At 45.9% G+C, this 20,314-nt stretch overlaps 2 protein-coding genes across 3 annotated transcripts in view; one reads left to right on the forward strand and one right to left on the reverse strand.

The window, feature by feature from the left end:
• Positions 1-20,314, forward strand: part of Btg4 (BTG anti-proliferation factor 4) — a 105,841-nt gene that overhangs the window by 83,242 nt on the left and 2,285 nt on the right. Inside the window, exons 12-13 of one of the 2 annotated variants that reach the window (XR_016532816.1) lie at positions 4,333-4,512; positions 18,865-18,977. The gene's annotated coding sequence lies outside the window, so the exon portion shown is untranslated. Of the gene's footprint in view, positions 1-744; positions 1,529-4,332; positions 4,513-18,864; positions 18,978-20,314 lie in introns of those variants that run through there. The other variant, XR_016532817.1, reaches the window with a different exon arrangement.
• The window catches only part of LOC150045590 (uncharacterized), a 31,680-nt gene that overhangs the window by 5,062 nt on the left and 6,304 nt on the right, over positions 1-20,314 (reverse strand). The window contains 29 exon segments of the mRNA XM_090319333.1: positions 840-982; positions 3,992-4,114; positions 4,725-4,914; positions 5,232-5,353; positions 5,525-5,713; positions 5,936-6,053; positions 6,305-6,445; positions 7,918-8,075; positions 8,363-8,533; positions 9,581-9,712; positions 9,715-9,960; positions 10,451-10,771; positions 11,105-11,356; positions 11,911-12,032; positions 12,324-12,559; positions 12,750-12,875; positions 13,267-13,388; positions 14,170-14,199; positions 14,202-14,343; positions 15,463-15,642; positions 16,013-16,175; positions 16,271-16,436; positions 16,549-16,644; positions 16,893-16,998; positions 17,409-17,591; positions 17,790-17,951; positions 18,536-18,753; positions 18,963-19,056; positions 19,129-19,240. Of these exon segments, the coding sequence (XP_090175459.1) occupies positions 840-982; positions 3,992-4,114; positions 4,725-4,914; positions 5,232-5,353; positions 5,525-5,713; positions 5,936-6,053; positions 6,305-6,445; positions 7,918-8,075; positions 8,363-8,533; positions 9,581-9,712; positions 9,715-9,960; positions 10,451-10,771; positions 11,105-11,356; positions 11,911-12,032; positions 12,324-12,559; positions 12,750-12,875; positions 13,267-13,388; positions 14,170-14,199; positions 14,202-14,343; positions 15,463-15,642; positions 16,013-16,175; positions 16,271-16,436; positions 16,549-16,644; positions 16,893-16,998; positions 17,409-17,591; positions 17,790-17,951; positions 18,536-18,753; positions 18,963-19,056; positions 19,129-19,240 (4,564 nt within the window).

A 20,314-nucleotide genomic window follows, 5' to 3' on the forward strand; every position in this document is an offset into this window, starting at 1 on the left:
ATGCCAACCACAACAATCAATTTACTACTTTTAAAAATCAATTCATAGTTATGTATTGTGGTGCATGCCTATGATCCCAGCACTCAATAGGCCAAGACAGGAGAGCTTCAAGTTACCTTGAACTACCTTCTCAGAAGCCATCTATTTTTTGTGGGGGGGAGTGCGGGGAGGGGATGGTCATGGGGCTTGAACTCTGGGCCTGGGTACTGTCGCTGTCCCTGAGTTCTTCAGCTCAAGGCTACTGCCCTATTGGAGATAAGAGTCTCTTGGCTTTGTAGTGCCCAGGCTGCTTTGAACCACAATCCTCAGATCTCAGCCTCCTAAGTAAGTAGGGTGAGAATCCATCTTTAAAAAAAACTCCACAAAATCAAAACAATACTAAAAAATTTACTACTACTCAGTCTTTACTGGCAGTCAGAGATGAGGGCTTGCCATCTATACTGCCTGGTTCTAACCCTGATGCTATCTTTCTGGCTGTGCTCATGTGTAAGTTTACTAACCTCTTTTGCCTTTCCCCTTGATTTCAAAACAAAAAAAATAACATCTATTTCTTCAGATTTGGGAATATTCAATGAGGCAATTCAGGCAAATTATCAGAACATTTTCTGGCATCTAGATAGTGCTTAATTTATTCTGCCTATGGTTAATACCATACAAAATGGTTGACTTTAGATTGATAAAACCATTCCCATCAATTGCCTTAGGGGAAAAACTAGAAAGGTCATTCCATGTGCTTTATCCTAGGGCAAATCCACTGCCTAAAGTCTCCTTCCTGGCCACCCTAACCTCCCCAGCTCCCTGAATGATGGCTCCACAGAGAAACCAGATAGTAGACTTACATGAAGCTGGGGGATGAGGAGACGCAGGACATAGATCCCGTACTCATAAACCACAAACTCTCTGGCAGAAAGGTCTGTGGGCTGTACAGTTATCACTGTTTCTGTCTGGGACTTTTGGAGTTTCTGCATAAAACTTTTCCGATCTGTAGAAATCAAGAGATAGATTTATATACAAGACAAAACGTACAGAAAAACAAAACAAAACACGGTAACAATAGGGAATAAACCAAAGTGAGGGGAAAAATAGAACAAAAGAACTGAAAAAAGTATACTAAAAAAAAAAACCCACCTCTTGTTTCCATTTCTTGGAGCTCATTTTGATGAGCATCATTTTACATGGTCATATGCTGTTGAGCACAATAGCCACTGAGCTACTGTGACCCTCGCTAAGAATATCCTAGACATATTCTAGTTATTACAAATGAGGGAAACAATGCAGCCTATGTTTCTTGGGTCTGGCTTGCTTCACTTAATATATTTTTCCCAAGTCTTTTCATTTCCTTACAGACGGGGTAATGTCATTTTTTCTGCTGGAAGCATAGAATTCCATTGTGTATATATACCACATAAATTTATCTGATTGGGGGAAGGGAAAGGAAATTACAGAAACAGTGGGACAAAGTGTGAACCAGTACAACAAGGATACTCACTAGACACTATGTTGGAAATGAACTGTAGAACATGGGAGGAGGAGGTGGGGGAAAATGGGAGAAAATGAAGGTGGAGGTATCTGTTCAAAAAGAAGTATACTTATTACCTTACTTATATAATTGTACCCACTCTGTATAGCATCTTTACAATAAAATTACTAAAAACTAAATCTTCTGAAAAAAGAAAAGAGAAACCAGTAACAATTTCAGTGATTTCCTGTATGGTAATGATATGTTAACAGCATAACACAACTCAGAGAATGAAAAGATTTATTTGTGGTCCACCCATCCATTCATTTCTCCTCTATGTATCCATCATTAGATGCAGTGCATTCAGAACACTTGGTAAGTACTTAGTGTAAATGTTGGCCATATTAAAAATCTTATTTTCCTACAAAATCATCCTTATTGGGCCTTTAGACCATTTTAAATGGGCATTTAGATATGTCTATTGTCTTTTTATTCTTGAGAGGGTAATGCAAGATGGGCTGGGTAGCATGATATGGGGAAGAGGGCTGAACAAGCTGTCAAAAGTCTTATATTCTGGCCTGGGTTCTATAAAAATGAGTAATATTATATCATAGTTAGACTTTCAAGGTCTAAGGCAATGCACATGAAATTGCATAAAGAATTAAAAAGCAACTGTAAGGAGGTTGATGTGGAGATGGAAAGCCTTGAAGAAGGGCCCATTTCCCTGTCCATGTCCTGGCCAGTTCCTACAAAAGGGAGGAAAAACTTCCATGAGGTTAAATTCCAGAGTCAGTAAACGTTTTTGGTAAAAGACCACATAGTAAGGATTTTAGGCTTTTCCAGCCAAGGGACAAAATTGGAGTTCATAGTGAGTAGTCCTTATCAAAATGTTACAAATGAGGCCTTGTTCTCCTACACTCTCTGTATGCTTCTCTGATTTGCTCTCCTGGGAGCTCACTAGTATGTGTTGTTTGCATAGCTCTTTGCAGTTGTCTTCATAGGATTGGATAGTTTATTTATTTATTTATTTATTTATTTTTGCCAGTCCTGGGCTTGAGCTCAGGGCCTGAGCAATGTCCTTGGACTTTCTTAAGGCTAGAGCTCTACCACTTGAGCCTCAGCACCACTTCCGGCTTTTTTCTATGTATGGGGTACCAAGGAATTGAACCCAGGTCTTCATGCATGCTAGACAAAGCACTTTAACCACTAGGCCAAACTCCCGGCCCCTTGGATAGTTTATTTTATGGGGAAGCAGGTTGAGTGAATGACTGGAGAAAGACTCCCTGCAATGGTAGTCTAGGTGAACTTCACATTATCTTTAAATACTTGCTTGGCCTTTTTAAGAAACTTCTGTTTCCTCATCTGTAAAATGAGTATTTGTTACCTACTTCCACGAGCTGTTGTGAAGGTTAAAGAAGTTCATATATCTTAACATTTAGAATTGAGCTAGGCGGTGGTGACTCACACCTATAATTTTGTCGACTCAGGCAGCTGAGCCCAGAAAAACAAATCTTAGAGAGTCTTATCTCCAATTAACTAGCAAAATGCTGGAACAGGAAGCATGGGAGTGCCAGGCCTGAGTTCAAGCCCCAGGACTGGCACCAAAACAAAAAGAAGAAAAAGCTTAGAATAGTAAATGACCTTATAAAATACACCATAAAATGTTGTTGATTTGACGTTTCCCACCCTCCAATCATGAAAAGATGTTAAATTATTAACTCAGGTATCATGCAAAAACAGGTACCATGCTGGAGTTGGACTGTGGGCTCAATTGTAGATCCTTTCTCGAGTGTTCATGGTGTTATGCTAACTAGTGGCTTGCATAATGATCTGGGGAAAGGCAAATACTCCATTTCTGTTGCTTCTCTTTTACTTTCAGGGTAGGCACATAGAATCAGAGTGAGCTCATCAGGAAAAGCCAGCCACATTATCTCTTAACTTGTGATTTCAGGAGACGGTAGTAATAAAGTAACCTGGGGGTCTCTTAGTGGTATATTCTTTTTTCCTTTGTCTCCCTTGTTTTTCCTTCATGTCTCATACTTCTCCAATAACTTCCTCTTTTTTTTTTTTTTGCCAGTTCTGGGGTTTGACCTCAGGGCCTAGGAACTGTCCTTGGACTTTCTCAAAGCTAGAGTTCTACCACTTGAGCTACAGCACCACTTCTGGCTTTTTCTATGTATGTGGTACCGAGGAATCGAACCTGGGTCTTTGTACATGCTAGGCAAGCACTCTACCACTAGGCCAAACTCCTGGTTCCACAATAACTCCTTTTAAACAACATATTGGCTAGCTGGTATGGGATAAAATCCCAAGAGTTAGTTAGACTCAGGGTTTTGATGTTAGAGGTAATGGGTCTTTAAGACTTTCCTTTTGGGAATTATAATGGCATTTCGATTCCTAGTTGTTTTTCCTCCTGTGGATAAGTCCTGGGGGCCTTTGGGTGGTGATGGGGAAAAAAGAATGATTGATAAGGCAGAATTAGAGCTCCAGTGCCCCATAATTCCAAGGGGCTAACAGGCAATAGGAGATTACCTGGTTGGTACTGCATTTGTCCTTTCATTTCAGCTACTTCTTTGTGGGCTTTGGACCAGGTATGCATTTTCTTCATAATGGAGAATAATGGTGAAGTCCAGATAGTGTTAGCTTTATCAGCTTCTAAACAGAATGGAAAATGATAGTGGAGTGAAAATAGAAGAATGTGGCAGAAGTACAAACATTCAGATGTGACAAACTGTCTCTATGATTGCCCTAATGATCTCCTGAAATAGGTAAGGGTTAGGTCATCCAAGTGAACATGGGATGTCATTTCTGAGGTTAAGACACCAAAAGCTCCCATCTCTTCCACTCTTACTCTCTTGCTTGTCTGTTCTCAGGGAAAATAGCTGTCCTACGAACTCTGGGTGGCAAGGTATATATGTCCTTGGCCAGCCGCCAGAGAAGACTTCAGGTTATCCATTAGCCACTAGAATAAGCTTGGAAATGAATCCTCTTTCAGTGAAGCCTTGAGCTACAGCAACTTGGACCAGTACTTCGATTCTTGACCCATAGAAACGGTGAGATAATAACTTGTTACTTTAAGCATGAAATCTGGGATAATTTTTGTTATGCAGCAATTGGTAACTGATGCATTGGGTTTAGAGTCCTTCATGAAAAACCTACTGTGGCCTGCTTCTATAGTACTGACCCTATTTGTAGTACTGGGGCTTAGTAAAATATGACCAGGACGAATTGCAACAAATAACAATGGTAGAGTGGTTAGCCTTACCTGCTCCTGGTTTCTGGTCCTCTAGCCCTAAGCCATGGTCTGGATCTCCCACTAAAGCTGCAGTGAGTCTCTTCAGGAATGGGATTAACAGGGGACAGGTAGCAGCCTGGTCCCTGAGAGTAGTGACTGTTCCGTAGAATCTGTCTCCAGGATAATTCTCCAAACACACAGGGGTTCCTGAGACAATAATCTAGGACGAAAGTCAAATGTGAATTTCGTGCTTGCTCCTCCCTCCCTATACACATGGGTGAAGCCCCCATCAAAGGTGGACATTCAGGCAGGGAGTTTAGCCTAGTGGTAGAGTGCTTGCCTAGCATGCACAAAGACCCGGGTTCAATTCCTCGGTACCACATACATAGAAAAAAGCCAGAAATGGTGCTGTGGCTCAAGTTGTAGAGTTCTAACCTTGAGAAAAAAGCCCAAGGACAGTGCCCAGGCCCTGAATTCAAGGCCTAGGAAAAAAAGATGGAAATTCAGATTTCAAAGGCCAAGTCCAGAGGATGATACCTGGGTGTGCAAGAGCTGGAGGCGGCTCAGCTCCCTTCTGTACTGCAGTCGACTGAAGGCTCTATCTAAAAAGTTGTGTTTCTCTTTCATCATCTCCTGAAACTCATAGGAGAGATGCTACGCTATCTGGAACACAGAAAACTTAATGTCTAGGTTAAAATGAATCTGCTTTCTCTACTCTTGCTCCTCCATTCACCATCCACTGCCTCTGCATATTGTGTGGCTCTGAAGAATCTCGTGATGATGTGAGAAGAGGTGATCATACAACAGGGTCCCCTTGTTAGCCTCCAGACTCACCTTCCTGGGACGGCCCCAGTCCTGTGGGCTATGATTCCTACTCAGCTGTAGCCACACCTCCTCCTCTTGTCCTTGCAGCCTGCCTGATGCTTGTCTGAGCTTTTCTATGGCCTGCTCCAAACTCTGTAGGACCTTCTGAAAACTTAGTGCCACCTCTGCCTCCTCTTTCCACTCCTCTCTGTCTGCTGCAAAGGAAAGAGGAGAAAAGGGGCCACATAGCACCAGCTATTGTTGGGGCAAGGGAAAAACAAAGTAGTTTATTGGAGCCAAGGGACCTGCCAGTTATTATTAGCCAGGACCTAGGAAAGATGAGTGCATTCAGAGGGTAGAAGGGAATCCCCTCCCCCCGCTAGATAGCCATGAGGTGGCTGCTTCTACCAAGTTCCTTTTGTAGGGATCTGTCCCACCTTGAGAGAGGAGGGCCTGTTCTGGGATGCTGAGTATGCTTAAGACTCTGGCTCTCCGTTCCATCTCTTGCAGACAGCAGGCCTCTAGTGCTGTGCAGGCTTTTCTGGCAGCCCCCAGCTATACAAGACCGAAAGCGCAAAGGAGTGAGTCATGGATGGTAGGCAGGGCTCTTTGGGCTTGGCCTTCTTAAATCAGCAGACCTCTAATCTTAGAGTTGGGGGTCTTGGGATTATTTGCTCTGAGATGGACTCAGCGCTCTTAGATGACCAGTGGAGTTTGATCACGAGACCAAATGTTCAAAGAACAACCTGTTCAACAGTCTTGGCAAATGGTAGGTCCTATGCAGTCTTTGTGTCTCTGTGTCTTACCTGCAGCCTGGTGTCATTGCCTAGAGTGAAGCAGAGCTCCTGGCTCAAGTGCTCCAGGTGTTCTACTAGCCACATTTCCTCCTGTTCCTGGCTATGCCAGTACTGTTGCCGGGCTTTCAGCTCCTGATCCAGGAGTTCCCACTGCAATATACAACCAGTTCAGGCTTTTCTAAATACAGCCCCACAGGAATGGGCTGTAGCTCCCAAGGCGTCTTAAGATACCCTGGGGATCCATCACTAAGCTCCTGGAGGCAGTCAATTTGGCTACAGATAGCAAAATAATGATGACACACTTCCTCAAGTTCCCTATCCCTCCTTTCTTCTGTGCCCTCCCTCTGCAGAGTCTCCTGTGCCACCTGCCCTCAGCTTTCTCTTGGGGAGGCCAAGGAAGATGCACACCTAGGCTGAGGAATAGTTATCTGCCCTATAACTGGCTCCATCATCTATGAAATAGTGGTGTTGGATTTGAATGTAGGCTCCTAGCATCAACTTGTTATATCCATCTTTGTTTCTGAAATGGTAACTAGACTTTGAATGTATAGTAGGGCCCATTTTAACTTTGTTGGAGCTCTTCCAAGGGCTGACTTACTGTAATAACCTACCAGGAATGGGGCTTCCTGTCCTGGCCTTGCCCTGCTCCATTCATCCTCTGTACTACTGGCAGAGGGAACTTTCTAGAATTATACACAAGCATAAAAATGTGTAGAGGGAGATGCATCAGTCTGTTAACTTTGGCCCCAAGTGATGAGAGAAACTGGAGAAGAGGCCATTAGCATTTGGGCGGGGAATACCAAGGAGCATTGATGGGTTTCTTTACAAACTGTAAACATGCAGTGAGTGGGCTTACGAAGGACTTTTTGCATTATTCTATATTTTCCAAATTTGAAAGTCCAAAGAAGTTAAAATCTGACATATCTCTACTTAGAACCCTCAGTGGCCCCACATAGCTTTCATGATCAAACTCACATTTCTTGGTTTATAAGCACCCATGTTGTTTAGGATTTGTCTTCCTGCTTTCTTCACTGGCATCTGTGTTGTTTTTGTCCCTCTTTCATCCTGGAATGTTTGTGGTCTCATACCTGTGACTTTGGTACTTGTACTGAGACCCAGTAGTTTTCACTGCCTCTGTATACAAGTTTCAGCTCAAGTGCTACCTTCTAGGGAAGCCTTCCTTGACCTCTTCTTCATGTGATTGAGATGCCCTTCTTCTGATCTCTTTGTTTGTTTGTTTGCCAGTCCTAGGGCTTGAACTCAGGGCCTGGCACTGTCCTTGGACATGTTTTGCACAAGGATAGCACTCTGCCACTTGAGCCACAGCAATCCTTCTGGCCTTTTCTAAGTATGTGGTACTGAGGAATTGAACCCAGGACTTCGTGAATGGTAGTTGAGCACTCTACCACTAGGCTATGCTCCCAGCCTTTTGATCTCTTTAATGCTTTTCTTAAACTCTAATCATAGCTGGAACTGATAACTAGCCAATATCCTAAGAATAGGAGTCTATCTAATTGCCTTTGTATTTCAACCCTAACACATTCATCACTTGAGCCTAGAAGGCTTTTACATGTGGTTGCTGAGTGAATGAATGAATGAACAGAATAACTTTTCCTACATACCAGACCAGGGTCTCTTTCTCCCCGAGGCAGAGCCTCTAGCACTTGTACCACAGGCACAACCACTCTGGCAGAGGGATCCATTTGAGCACCAATGACAGGACCATACTCTCCAGTCAAAGGGTCTATGGCTTGAACCCCAATGGAGATAGGGACAAGACCTGCATGATATCAAGGCCATATTAATGTTAGTAACCAGAAATGGGGGAAAGAAGGAAGGATCATTTATGGATTGGGTAGGTGGTTAGTTTCTAAAGGACTCAGTTTACCCAGGAAGCATAAATGATATACAGGGCCCTGAAACCTTGAACAGTTTTATTTTGGGTCTTAGCAGTCCTAGCAGAGGAATCAGAGTAGCCTCAGCTACCTCAGCTTTGGAGGCCTTTCTCAGAGCTAAGCCACATTCCTAATGTCCTTGAAATTGTATGAGTCTCAAGTTATTTCCTACCTTTACCATTGGTATTTTCCATTGAGCCTGCAAGGAGTGTGGCACTACTAGAATTGCCATCTTGTTTCATTCCCAGGATGGGCACCATGAGCCCTGAGCCTTCGGGATCTGGGATCTCCATCCCATACAAGGCTGGCATCCACAGCTCTGTCCCAGGATAGCACATCATTCCTAGCATATATAGGGAGAAGAGTAGAAAGTTAAGCAAAGCCACTTAGAGTGTTTCCAGGTTCCTAGAGCCTGACCACAGAAGGATTCTATAAAGACTGCATTTCTCTTGACCCAACTTAGCATTTTGAATTCAGAAAGGAAGAAAGGATGACACCCGAATGGCTTGCTTTTGGAGGATCAAGTGAGAACTGAGTAGCTCCAGATGTTTGGGGAAGCTGAGAACAGTTTTTAGACCACTCTGAAAGGTGAGGTAAGAAGGGACTCATTGCCATATGTCAGAGTTTGAACCAAGAACTCCATATAAATTGTATCTTATTTGGTCTTTCATTTACATCTCTGACACACTATTTTGACCCTTGTTATAAAATGAAGATAAAATAATGGAGTGGTTAGTAACTTGCCCAAGGTCAAAGATTTAGCAGATAGTGGAGCAGATCTTCAAACTCAAGTCAGTTCTGACCCTAAACCCTGTTTATTTTATTTTATTTTTGTTGCACCATGGGCTGAAGGAAGTTTCTAGAGAGATAAACTCCAGGAAGATACCACTCCTACTTCCTTTTCCTGCTTTTTCTTGTATTTAGGCTATGGGGGAAAGATGGAAAAGCTGGGTGGGCTCCTTTTCTGAGTTTATGGGTAGGAAGTAGAAGACTTGCAGACATAATAGAAGGGCGTTGGGGATTTGGGGAGATTCCAGTGTTTTAGGCCTGGTTTTTCAGCTAACTGGATGATTGGTTGGACAAGTAATTTAACTCCCTCTATTTCACATCTTCCCTGTAAAATGGGTGTCATATGACTTCTTTTTGTTTGGGGATCTTATGAAACAAGAGACACTTCATAAGCATAAGGGAGTTGGGCAAGAGATTGGAAGACAGAGATGTAGACAGACACTCATGGAGTCCTAGGCCTGGAGTCCTTAGCCCCTTATCTTTCTTTGACCATACTCGTACATGGCCAATGGAACTGAAGTTCTGCCACTGAATTCATGGGTCTAAGAGGTACTGAAGTTCCAGGTCATTCTGAGAGCCTTTGGCCTGCATCAGCACATACCTATGCTGCCACCACTGACTCCAATGCCACGTGCTGTCTCCAGCAGTCTCTCCAGTTTTCGAGCTTGCTGCAGGACCTGGTGTAGACTCAAGGCCAGTGCCTGTTTCATGTCCTTGATAGCAGCTTCCAGAGATCCTGTACCCTTGACCCTGGACTTTGCTGGCTCTGCTGGAGCACTGTGATCACTTGCCTCTGGGCTATCAGCACATTGGCGTCCAGCAGGGCCTGCAACCCTCCCATATGGGGCAATATCCGGCCCTCCTGTTGGTAAACCCCTTGGAGTCGGACTGTCTTCCCACTCAGTGGCTCCACAAACTTGTCACCAGGCAGCATGAGGCTCCCTGTGGCATCTCGTAGTCCTCCCAGTGCAAGCACCTGACCTGGGAGCAAGAAGGAGAAGTGGGTAAGGGACCACTGGGGATGCAGACAGGTGAAGCATGGGGGAGAAGGAAGGCCTAATGGTAAAAGTGAGCTGCAGGAGAGACAAGAGGCAAAGAAGAGGGTGGAGGAGAGAAAACAGTCTTGACAGGTCCAGAGGACCCATACTGTAAAGGTTTATCTTTACTGTAGGGCCATCTTGCTTCTCTTTCCCTAGAGCATTGTAGTGGAACTAGGCAAGGAGGTCAGAGGCCGAGTGAGAATGACACCGGAGGTCAGAGGCCGAGGGAGGATGATACTGGAGGTCAGAGGCTGAGTGAGAATGACACTGAAGATCAGAGGCCGAGGGAGGATGACACTGGAGGTCAGAGGCAGAGTGAGGATGAAGGGTTATGAGAGGCAATATATTGGAGGCTAGTAGGTGGAGATGATGCATGTAGGCCAGGCAGAGACACAACAGCAGTGGCAAGGCAATACTGAGAGATGCCAGACCTGTGTGCTCATCCAGCCCGATGCCCAGTATTGGTGAGATGCTTCCAGTGACTGGATCTTCCATGGGGCCCCCCAACTCTAGAGGGGCCAACATCTTGGTGAGTGGATTGAAGTACATGCCTCCAAGAGTGAGCCACTGCCCTGTTTGGGGGTGCAGAGTTACGGCCAGCACTGGCACCTCAATGCCAGTGATGGGGTCCGTCATAAGAGCCCCCAGCTGTGACGTCCGTCTTGGCTGCAGGACTGGCAGGTGCATGGCTGGAAGGCAGGTTGGGTAGGGCATGTAGGGAAGGATAGTGGCTTCCGAGGTTCGGACGCTACCTGGACAGAGAGACAGAAAGGTGTTGGTGCCCATCCCTCTTACATGCTAACATCCCTCCCTTACCTTGTGTATGGGGCAGAGCAGGGCTAGGAACACCAGCTTTCTATCATCTGACAATTATCTACAACTATGGGACCCTCTGCACCTAGCAGGAACTACTAAGGGTAAAGAGCCAGAGAGGTGATTCTTGGTATGCTGGTCACTAACCCCCCTGTCCAAGATCAGAGCCCTGCTTCTTGTGCTCTGCTCTCTGGAGGTTCATTCCTGAGGGCTTCAGAGAGCTTTCCCCATCTCAAAAGCCCAAAATAGGTAGGCTGAGGTCAGGGTCTCACCAGCATTAGAGTCAGTAGTGGGCACCAGAGTGGCGCTCAACAGATCATAGCCCAGGTGTCCCGCCTCAGGCAGCACACGCCCAGTGTCAGGGTGGACAAAGTAGCCGTGGGGTATGGGCCCCACACAGCCACTGGCAGGAAGCATCGCACAGTTGGGTCCTGGGACCAGCAGCTTGGTGATGGGGTTCACATCAATGTTACCAGCGCCCTCTTGAGGACCTACTGAGGTTGCAGGAAAGCAAATGCTGATGTCTGGGCCCTGGCCCTGGTGATTGGGGCAGGCTGGTGGTTGGTGGCTGGTTGGCTGGTGGCAGGAAGGCAGTGGAGTCCACCCCACTTTATAGATGTGGAGCTTCCTCGGACAGGAGTCTCAGCTTCTGCTAATCCCAAGGCAGGACCCCACACTTGGGACATGCAGTGTGTTACGTTGCAGCCATCGGTGTGCCAAGGTGGGAATGAGACTCCCAGAGCTGGCATGCTTGCAAGCCCCCAAAGGAATGGATGTTTGCATTTACTACCAGACTTTTACCTTCAGGAAGTGCCACCTGCTCTGTAAAGCTATAATTTGGGGGTGGTTTGGACGGTTTCCTTTTCAGTTTTTTTTTCCTATTTCTGAGATGCCTTCTTCTTTTGTATAGGGTACTACACACACACACACACACACACAAAAAAAAAACCCTCTCATCCAGGGGTTTCTACTTCACCCACCCCTCCCCTTCTTCTCTGCAGTGTGTCTTGGGGGTAGAACTTGAGAGTTTCTACAGGAACTATTTTGGGGTCCCTTTCTGAGATTGACCAGGGCTCACCTGGCTGTAGCAGCTCTGCCCCGGTGCCAGAGCCAAGAAAGCCCCAGGCCTTTAGGCGCTGGCCCTCCTTCAGCATGGCCTGGGACAGGTGGCTCAACACAGTGTTCAGCTGGGGAGCTATCCTGAAGAGACACAGGGTTTGGCCCATGAGGATGCTTGAGGGTGAAGTGATAGAGAACTTGCCTAGCATGTATGAAGCTGAGGGGTTCCTCAGTCCCATAAAAATGCTCTGGCTAAAGTGATAGAGAGCTAGCCTTAAGCAAAAGAAGCTCAGAGACAATGCCCAGGCCCTGAGTTCAAGCCCCAGAACTAGAAAAAAAAGAGGTAAAAGGATGTGTCAGGAATCCACTAAGCCATGCTCTCCTCTTCTTTAGTTCATGCATCAGTAAGCCTGACTGGGGTTAACTGGATACCCTTCAGGGCTTTGCTCAGGTTGGAAGGACTTCTCTGGCCTAGATCCTTCAAGTATCTGTAGCAGTCGCTGAGCCTCCAACACGGCTGAGTAGAAAGAGGTCCACTGGTCCTGCCTGGCGCAGAGGTCTTGGTGAAGGAGCTCCAGTTGGCGACTGAGACTTGCTGCATATTCACCTGCCAGGCGTCTCCTTCGTTTGGCCTCTTCTTCTGTGGCCCTAGCAGCTGCCTCAGCAGCCTGGAGCAAAGATAAATAACCCTGTCTGCTTACCAACAGGGGCTACAGTCTCCGAGGGACAGCCTTGGGGACCAGTCGGTTACCCAGCTTCTCCTGGCACCTTCAGAGTATTTTGAGTAGTTAATAAGGAAGGCTGTATCTCAAAAACCCTTAGATAAGAAAGTTACTGAGGGGGAAAATGAAACCCAACCTGATGCTGCTCCCTCTGAGTGCTCCCTAGAATCTGGTCAGTGGAGACTGGGGTGGGATGGTGAGCACTCCACAGCTGACGGAGGGAACGGGTTTCACTCAGAAGTCTGAGGTAGAGGAGTTTGAGCTGAGAAAGAGGGTGGATTTAGCATGAGAAGTTCATCTTGGAGCCACTGAGGCATTCTCTGCTGAGATTACAGTGCCCCCTGCCGCCAGTAGTTACAGAGAACCAACATCCCAGACACTTTAAGGAATGGAGGAAGAGCTGACAAAGTCCCCAAGTTCTACCTTGTAATTTACATAGGAACCTCTGTTTTTTTTTAAAATGTTGTTTTTTTGAGACAGGATCTTAATATATAGTCCAAGATATACTCAAACTTGTTATCTTCCGTCCTCAGCCTCCCTAAATACCAATTATACCTAGCCTGAATATCCTATTAACAACTTTCTCAGAGATGAATCCATTTCTAACTCATTGTTTCTCCATTTGTGGATGAAATATTGGAGTTCTCAGTTACCTCCTCCTTGGTTTGGCTGAGTTTGGTTGTCATTGTCAGAGACTGCCGGTGTAGGATCTCAAAGAAGGTTTTTGTGTCAAACCAATCCAGGTCTATTTGCTTCTCAGCCTCCCAGCTCTCACCTGTAGAGGGATGGGAATCAGGATTATCCTCCCGGAATGAGAATTTGTACAGATCTTCGATACTTCTTCCAATAGCCTCTCAACAGCCCAGCCTCCGTCTGACTACTAATAGCCTGATCCTTGGGTGAGCAGCATTAGTATTGTTTAGAAATTTGTTAGAAAGCCAGGTGCCAGTGACTCTTGCCTATAATCCTAGCTACTCAGGAGGCTGAGATCTGAGGATCCTGGTTCAAAGCCAGCCTAGGCATCAAAAGTCCGTGAGACCACCTCCAGAGCACTGGAAGTAGCACTGTGGCTCAAGGGCAGGGCAATAGCCTTGAGCTGAAGAGCTCAGGAACAGTGCCCAGGCCCAGAATTCTAGCCCCATGACTGACAAAAAAATCTTTAGAAATGCAGAATCTCTATATCAGTTCTATTGCACCATAACTCCCCCTCTCCCTAATAAGTTATGAACCTTAAAAGTTCTGGAAGCACTAATTATTCAATGTTGCTGCTAGCCTGGAGGTACTTTGCAAGGGAGAAGCCAAAAGCAGCCATGATGTATAATTTTTCTACAGTTTGTTCATTTACATAGCTTTAGTACTTTTCTCTTAGAGAGTTTGCATTTAGACTTTTATCTCCCCACCTATACCATACTCCTATACCTAGTAGTGTTTGCATATAGTATCTACTCAATAAACATATTTTTAAAGAAACTGAATGAATGGTGAAGTATGAATAATCAGTGGAGGTGGAAGGTGAAGGAGAAATCGGACATTTACATTCATGGTTTGTCACTTACCATGAGCACCCTCAGTTCTGGGGACATCGTATCTTGGTGTGATGAACTCCTCCTCACTGACACTATTCCAGTTCTTGAGGAAGCATAGACATCAAGGTTGTATCTTTTCTGGTGGGTCCTGAAGATGGGGTGGGGAGCAGCATTCCGAGTCCAGCTGAGTTTGTAACACTGAATCTACAGGGTCCACAATGAGACCGTGGGAAGGAATGGGAATGCTAAGAGAGAGGATTCCTTCCTGAATACTTGGAAAGGACAGGGTCCCTGCTTGGCAGTAGTTAGGGAGCATCTTATCTCTTGCCCAGTTTCTTATAATTTTCTCCTGTTAGCCTATCTCTATCCTCTGCTGTATTGCTGGAATGCAAGTTAAAATCATCTAAGGGATTCTCACTTGATGAAGATTCTTATCATATGCCTAAAAATGAAGCTCAGCTTTCTTGGCAGGGCTCTTGAGACTATCCAGTTTGGTTTAGAGAGAGCAAATTATTTCAGCCATATATCCCTACCCCCAGACCCCAATCTTGAGATGTGGAGGGTTGCTTTTGATTCTTTGAGATCACTAGTGTTTTATGCCCCAGGGCTTTTGTTCACAACACTGGTAGTCCCTTTGTATCTATTGGGATTCCAGTGTTCCAAGACCCCAAGCCCTGTCAGGGCAGTCCAAAATCCATAGATGCTCTCAAGTGCCCATGTAAACCATCATAGTATTTGTGTGTAACATACGCACATCTTCCTGTATACTTTAAAATCATCTATTTACAATAATACAATGCAAATGCAGTGTAAATAGTTGATGAAAATGGGAAAAATCTTTATATGTTCATTACAAATGCAGGTTTTTCAATGTTTTTGATCTGTGGTTGATGGAATCCAAGGATGCAGAACCCAGAGATATGAAGGGCCAAATGTATCTCCTTTCTAGTCCTATCCCTCCTTCCAAGCACACACCTCTCTAGACTCTGCATTCTCATTGTTGATACAGGAATCATCATCTCACACAACTCCACTTCCTCTTTCAAGCGTTATTCAGGAATCTTCAGGGAAGTCTATCCTGATCCTCTAGGATACTCAGCCCTGTCTTTATGTGGCTCCCAGGGCACATGTTCACTATAGCTCCATCCTTGCTCATGTTTATATGTTTTTCAATCTGCTTAGAGGCCTGAGGTGTCTCCTTCCTCACCTCTGTCTCTTAGCAACTCTTATAATGCTTCCTGAAGCTAGAGACCACAAAACTCATTTACCGGGAGGGGATTAAGAGTGTGGTGATGAACACATCACGTGCCTGGTTTTACTTACCAACAGAAGCAGGCAGAGTCCCAGCAGCAGCACAATCTCCCCCAGGACTCTTGGCCACTCAGACCTTTTCAGAGGCCTGGGAATCTTGGCGATACCAGTCAGGATGAGATACCTGGGAGTCGTGTAGGCAAATGGCCCATCCCCAAAACACTGGCCCCCAGGTGGAAGAGTGCGGAGATACTGAGTGGAAAGAAGTCTATTCAGTTTTTCTCCCATTGTCTGCCAGGCACTGGCCAAGGGACAGAGAAACAGGTGGTATGTGGGTTTCTCTGGGAAACTCATGTACATGAGATACTGTCTACAGCGGGGAACTGACTGCATGCTGTGTGAGCCGGGCTGCCCAGCTTCACAGCCCTTCCCTCCCCGCACCTCATGTTGCTAAGGGGATAAGCTTGTCACCCCTTGGGCTAACTGTTAGGACTTTGATGAGGGGATATACAACATCTCTTCCTTTGGAGATATGTCTAGAGTGTTAGTAGTTTTTTTTTTCTCTTAAGAATGGGGAAGTGGTGGGATACTGTCACAACCATGCAAACCATTATAGACAAACCATCTTTCGGTGCAAGTTGCTGCTTAGACGGAAGACATAGACTCCAGGCAGCTGAAATTGCTGCAGAAAGAGATGAGGGCTTTGTTCAGTAAGCTGGGACTCCTCAGCGAGGGCTCGTAAGCGCCCCCAGTCAAACTGAGGCAGCGTGTTATAGAAGTGGCCCCTGGGGGTGGAGAGAGAAGGGACAATGCTGTCATTGGAGGTGGTGACAGATGTTGAGGCTCTGTGGTGACATGTTATGATTCTATAGACACTTACAGGTCATACTCGGGGTAGTGCTCATGAGTTACCAGGAAGGCCAGTATATCATTGGTTTGGAGGCAGACTGTGGGGTTGCGGATGCCTGGCTCAGACAGGTCCCCAGGGTATGTGGAGTTGGGGCTCAGTAACCAAGAGGCAGTCCGATATTCTTCCTTCAACTTTCCTAGGGAAAATTGTGTGCCTAAGAGGGAGCAGCTACTCTTGAGCCTTTGAGTTAGATCCTCAAAGGGTAAGGAGGGAGAAGAGAAGAAACAGAGGAAGGCTGTGATGCATACCTGGAGCCTGGTCTGGATGATTGGGATGTGTGAGGGGAAGGCTCAGTTGATGCAGAAGCTCAGGACCTGGTCTAGTCAGGCCCAGGAATCCAAGCTCTAGAATAAGACACAGAAGGTCTCTGACTTTGAAGAGACTGAGTTTTCCTAGTACAAGGACACAGTGTGGATCGGTTTAGCCCATGGTAGGATTCCACTGTTTTAAAGCATAGAGGGCCAGAATTCACATGCACTTCTCCAAGCACTCTTCCCAAGGGAGGTATTGTTAAGCTGGAGGGCAAAAATATATGGAGTATAAGGCTTATAGAAATATGGTTGGTCACTCTCTGTCCATCCGTCTCTCTTACCATCCACCTTGACCACATAGAGAGGGGCAGACTTGTGCCCTTGGTCCAAGTTGCAGGGATGCCCCACAGCATGTGGTGAGGAAGGCCTGTCCATGAGGAAAAAATTCTAGAAATGGGGATGGGGATAGTAGTGTTAGGTATTCCATAAAACACATGGAGCATGACACACTCACCCTGTTGTCCTGTGTGACTACCTTACCAGGAATGGGGGGGGGGGCAATGCAAATAGTTCTAAGACCTTCAAGGGAGCACAAGCAGCCTTGAATCATGACCTCCCATACCTGTTCCCATTCTGTAATGAGCACGGTGCCCTCTATCCTCAAAGGAGGTTTACTAAATGAAATCAAATGGAGAGGGAGCCTAAAGTTTTCTCTGCTTCTGGAAGCGTCAGTGTAGGTCAGCTTGTGACAGGGATTTAGGCCATGAGCAATGGCCCCTGGCCTTATGTATAGTCACGTCCGGATGTGTATGAAGTCATAGATCTTACCTCAGCATGGACCACAGGACACACTATACCTGGCTCACGTTGCCTCCAGTGATAGAAATCTGTGGGATGCCCCCAGGGCAGCTGAGTCTCAGGACATGTCTCTGTATTCCTGAGCATATGGGGCCACACATTCCACTTGAGTATTGTCCCCAGCATTTGCAGAGCCCTAGGTCTGGATCATAGCCACGGGCATCCCTGGGAGTGGCACATACCTGTACAAAGACTCATACTTTTGGGGGATACCTCCCTGGAGGAAATCATCCCAATTCTCTCAAGCTCTTTGCAGGAACTCCCAGAGAGCACAGTATACACAGATCTCCCTATTTCCAGGCAGTAGCCAGGAAGTTGGGCATTGGAATTGAGGTTGGTGGAGCCAGAAGACAAGGTATAATCAATGGATGGCCTCTTACCTCATGAGCACAGTGGTCTTTCCATTGGCCTTCAGTTAAACATAGTCCCTCCTGGTTCCAAGTGGCCCCATCCTTGCAGCTCTTATATTCCCGCTGGACACAGCCCATTGGCTTGCCAGTTTCTTGGTAGCCTGGGAGGCAGGAGCACCGACCATCACTGGGCTGGTGGGAGAGGGTAGGAAGAATGCTATCTCAGGATGGCTGGTAGTACTTGGCAGGGATGAACTGTACTTACTCTTTGGCTGTGATCCTGATAGAGATGGAGAAGAAGGGCAGGGGAGGGGAAGGGAGCAATAGCCAGAGCTGAGAGCGGTTGGATTCGAGGTGAAGTTCTTCAATGACAGAAGGACTCAAATACATATTTGTTGGTTTACAGGAAGAGTTCTTATTAAAAGGGGTTGTGCCAGGGAGTATTTTGGTAGGTATCATGGCAAACAGTGACATACAGTTTAGTCTTTTTATTTTTCTGTAGAGGGCAGCTAAATTTAGCAAATAAAAAGTACAAGGGATGCAGTTAAATTTAAATTTCAGATATACAATAGATACTTTTCTGGTTTAAGCATGTTTAGTGTGTGAATTTAAAAAATCCATTATTTATCTGAAATTCAAGTTCAACTAGGCATACTTTTATCTGACAATCCTTCTCTCAACTGACTTGGAAACCTGAGCCAACCCTGATCAAGTTGCACTTGAACTAAGCTTGAAACCAAAATAATTCTGGAAAGGCAATCTGCTGGAGGACATACCTGGAACACTCGTCCAGGTCCCTTACAGACACAAGTGTCCTTGCCCTCCTCTGGCTGGGTGGCCTCGGAGCCACAGGGAAAGCAGGCATTTTGGCCTTGCCAGGTGTTGAAGAACTCCGAAGGGCAGAGGTGACAGGGAGAAGCGTTGTGGGGACCTACTCCAGACATGAAAGTTCCAGGGGGACAGGGAGTAGGTGGTGAGCTGGGGCAGAGCCTACCTGTGGGTGACAGCCGTGTGGAAATTATGGCTAAGACTTATTTCAAGAGCTATAGCTCCTCATGATTCCCTTCCATCCCATTTCATTACTGACTACTCCATTTCCCACTAGGGGGCAATGGCCCACCAGCTCTACTCAGTCTTCTCTTCTGCCCACTCTCTACAACTTCACCACCACCCCTTTGATGTGAATTCAGCCTCAGCCCCTACCATCTGGGCATCCTGGTGAGTCCAGCTCTTCTTTTGCACAGGACATCTCTTCCCCACAGTTTTGAGATTGCTCCTTGATGAAACCCATTGTGCTCTGGAGAATTAAGCAGAGGAGAGCTAGTAAAGCCCATTTCCCTGTAATGTCTCCAGAGGGGAGAATCCTTACCTTCTGAGCAGGGGTGGCATTAGGAAGGAGAAAGGTAGACACAGAAGTCGGGTGCAGACAGACACCTCTGGGGTACAGATAGTGAGATAGAGAGGACATGGTGACAGTGACACTAGAAAAGGGCAAGATAAGGATGACTCAATAGGAGAAGCAGAGAGAGGGAGGGAGGGAGGGAGAGAAAGAGAGAGAGAGAAAGAGAGGGAGGGAGGAAGGGAGAAAGAGAAAGAGAAAGAGAAAGAGAACACTCCAGGGTTTGAGTGCAGAGAGAGAGAGAGATGCCTGGCAAGGAAGCCTCTGACACAACAGCTCAGCAAACACTCACTGAATATTTTATGAAGGTGAAATCTGAGATATGGTTTCTCCAACAGTATTACCCAGACAATTAAAAAAAAACTATGTATTTTTTCTGTTTCTACACTACATTCTTTTCCTAGAGGGAGAGTGCCAAAAGAGAGCCAGAGAGGCAGAGACAGAGGCAGAGAATGTAAATGTGCGAATTGGGCTTAGTGAGAGCAAAGGATATCCCTCTTTCTTCTTTTGCAAGGCCAAGTAGTCACCTTTGTTTAAAAGGTTGGCTTTCTCCATGTGCAAAATCCTCCAGAAGAGATACAAAGGCAATAAATATCTCCCAAGGCTTCTGCCTTTGGTGAACACACAGATAAGTTTGGATGACTTATAGGATCATTGGAGACCATCTAGTTTTATCCTCCCAGTTTACAGAGGGAAATACTGAGCTCCAGAAAGAGAATATTGTTAGAACAATTTGGCAAAACCAGTCTCGCGTGTACAGGAAATATTTGGAAAATACAGAGCAGGCAATGAGTCCCTGGTGTAGCCAGGTGATAAACTGGATAAGGTGCTCGGCAGGTGGTAGAGAGAAAGGCTGCCTTTCAAAGTTGGATAATCAGTAGACTTAGTGCTTGTAAAACATGATAATAGGTAACACTACCCAGCTTTCTTTATGGCTGCTGTGAAAAACCAATGGAGCCAACAGGCCAGGAAGTGCTTACAAAGCTATAAAGCGGTGCAGGTTAAGAGATGTGGCCGCTAAGGAAAGGGAGCTGGGTTCTGGAATACACAAGGCCACCGGAACTCAGGGCCTTGAACTTGCTAGGCACCTTCTCTACTACTTGATTCATGGTTCCTGCCTTTTTTGCTTTATTTTAAAGATAGGGTCTGTGCTTTT

This window comes from Megascapheus bottae, chromosome 27, assembly GCF_031878675.1.
Source record: "Megascapheus bottae isolate mThoBot1 chromosome 27, mThoBot2.hap1, whole genome shotgun sequence".
NCBI classification, from domain to species: Eukaryota; Metazoa; Chordata; class Mammalia; order Rodentia; family Geomyidae; genus Megascapheus; species Megascapheus bottae.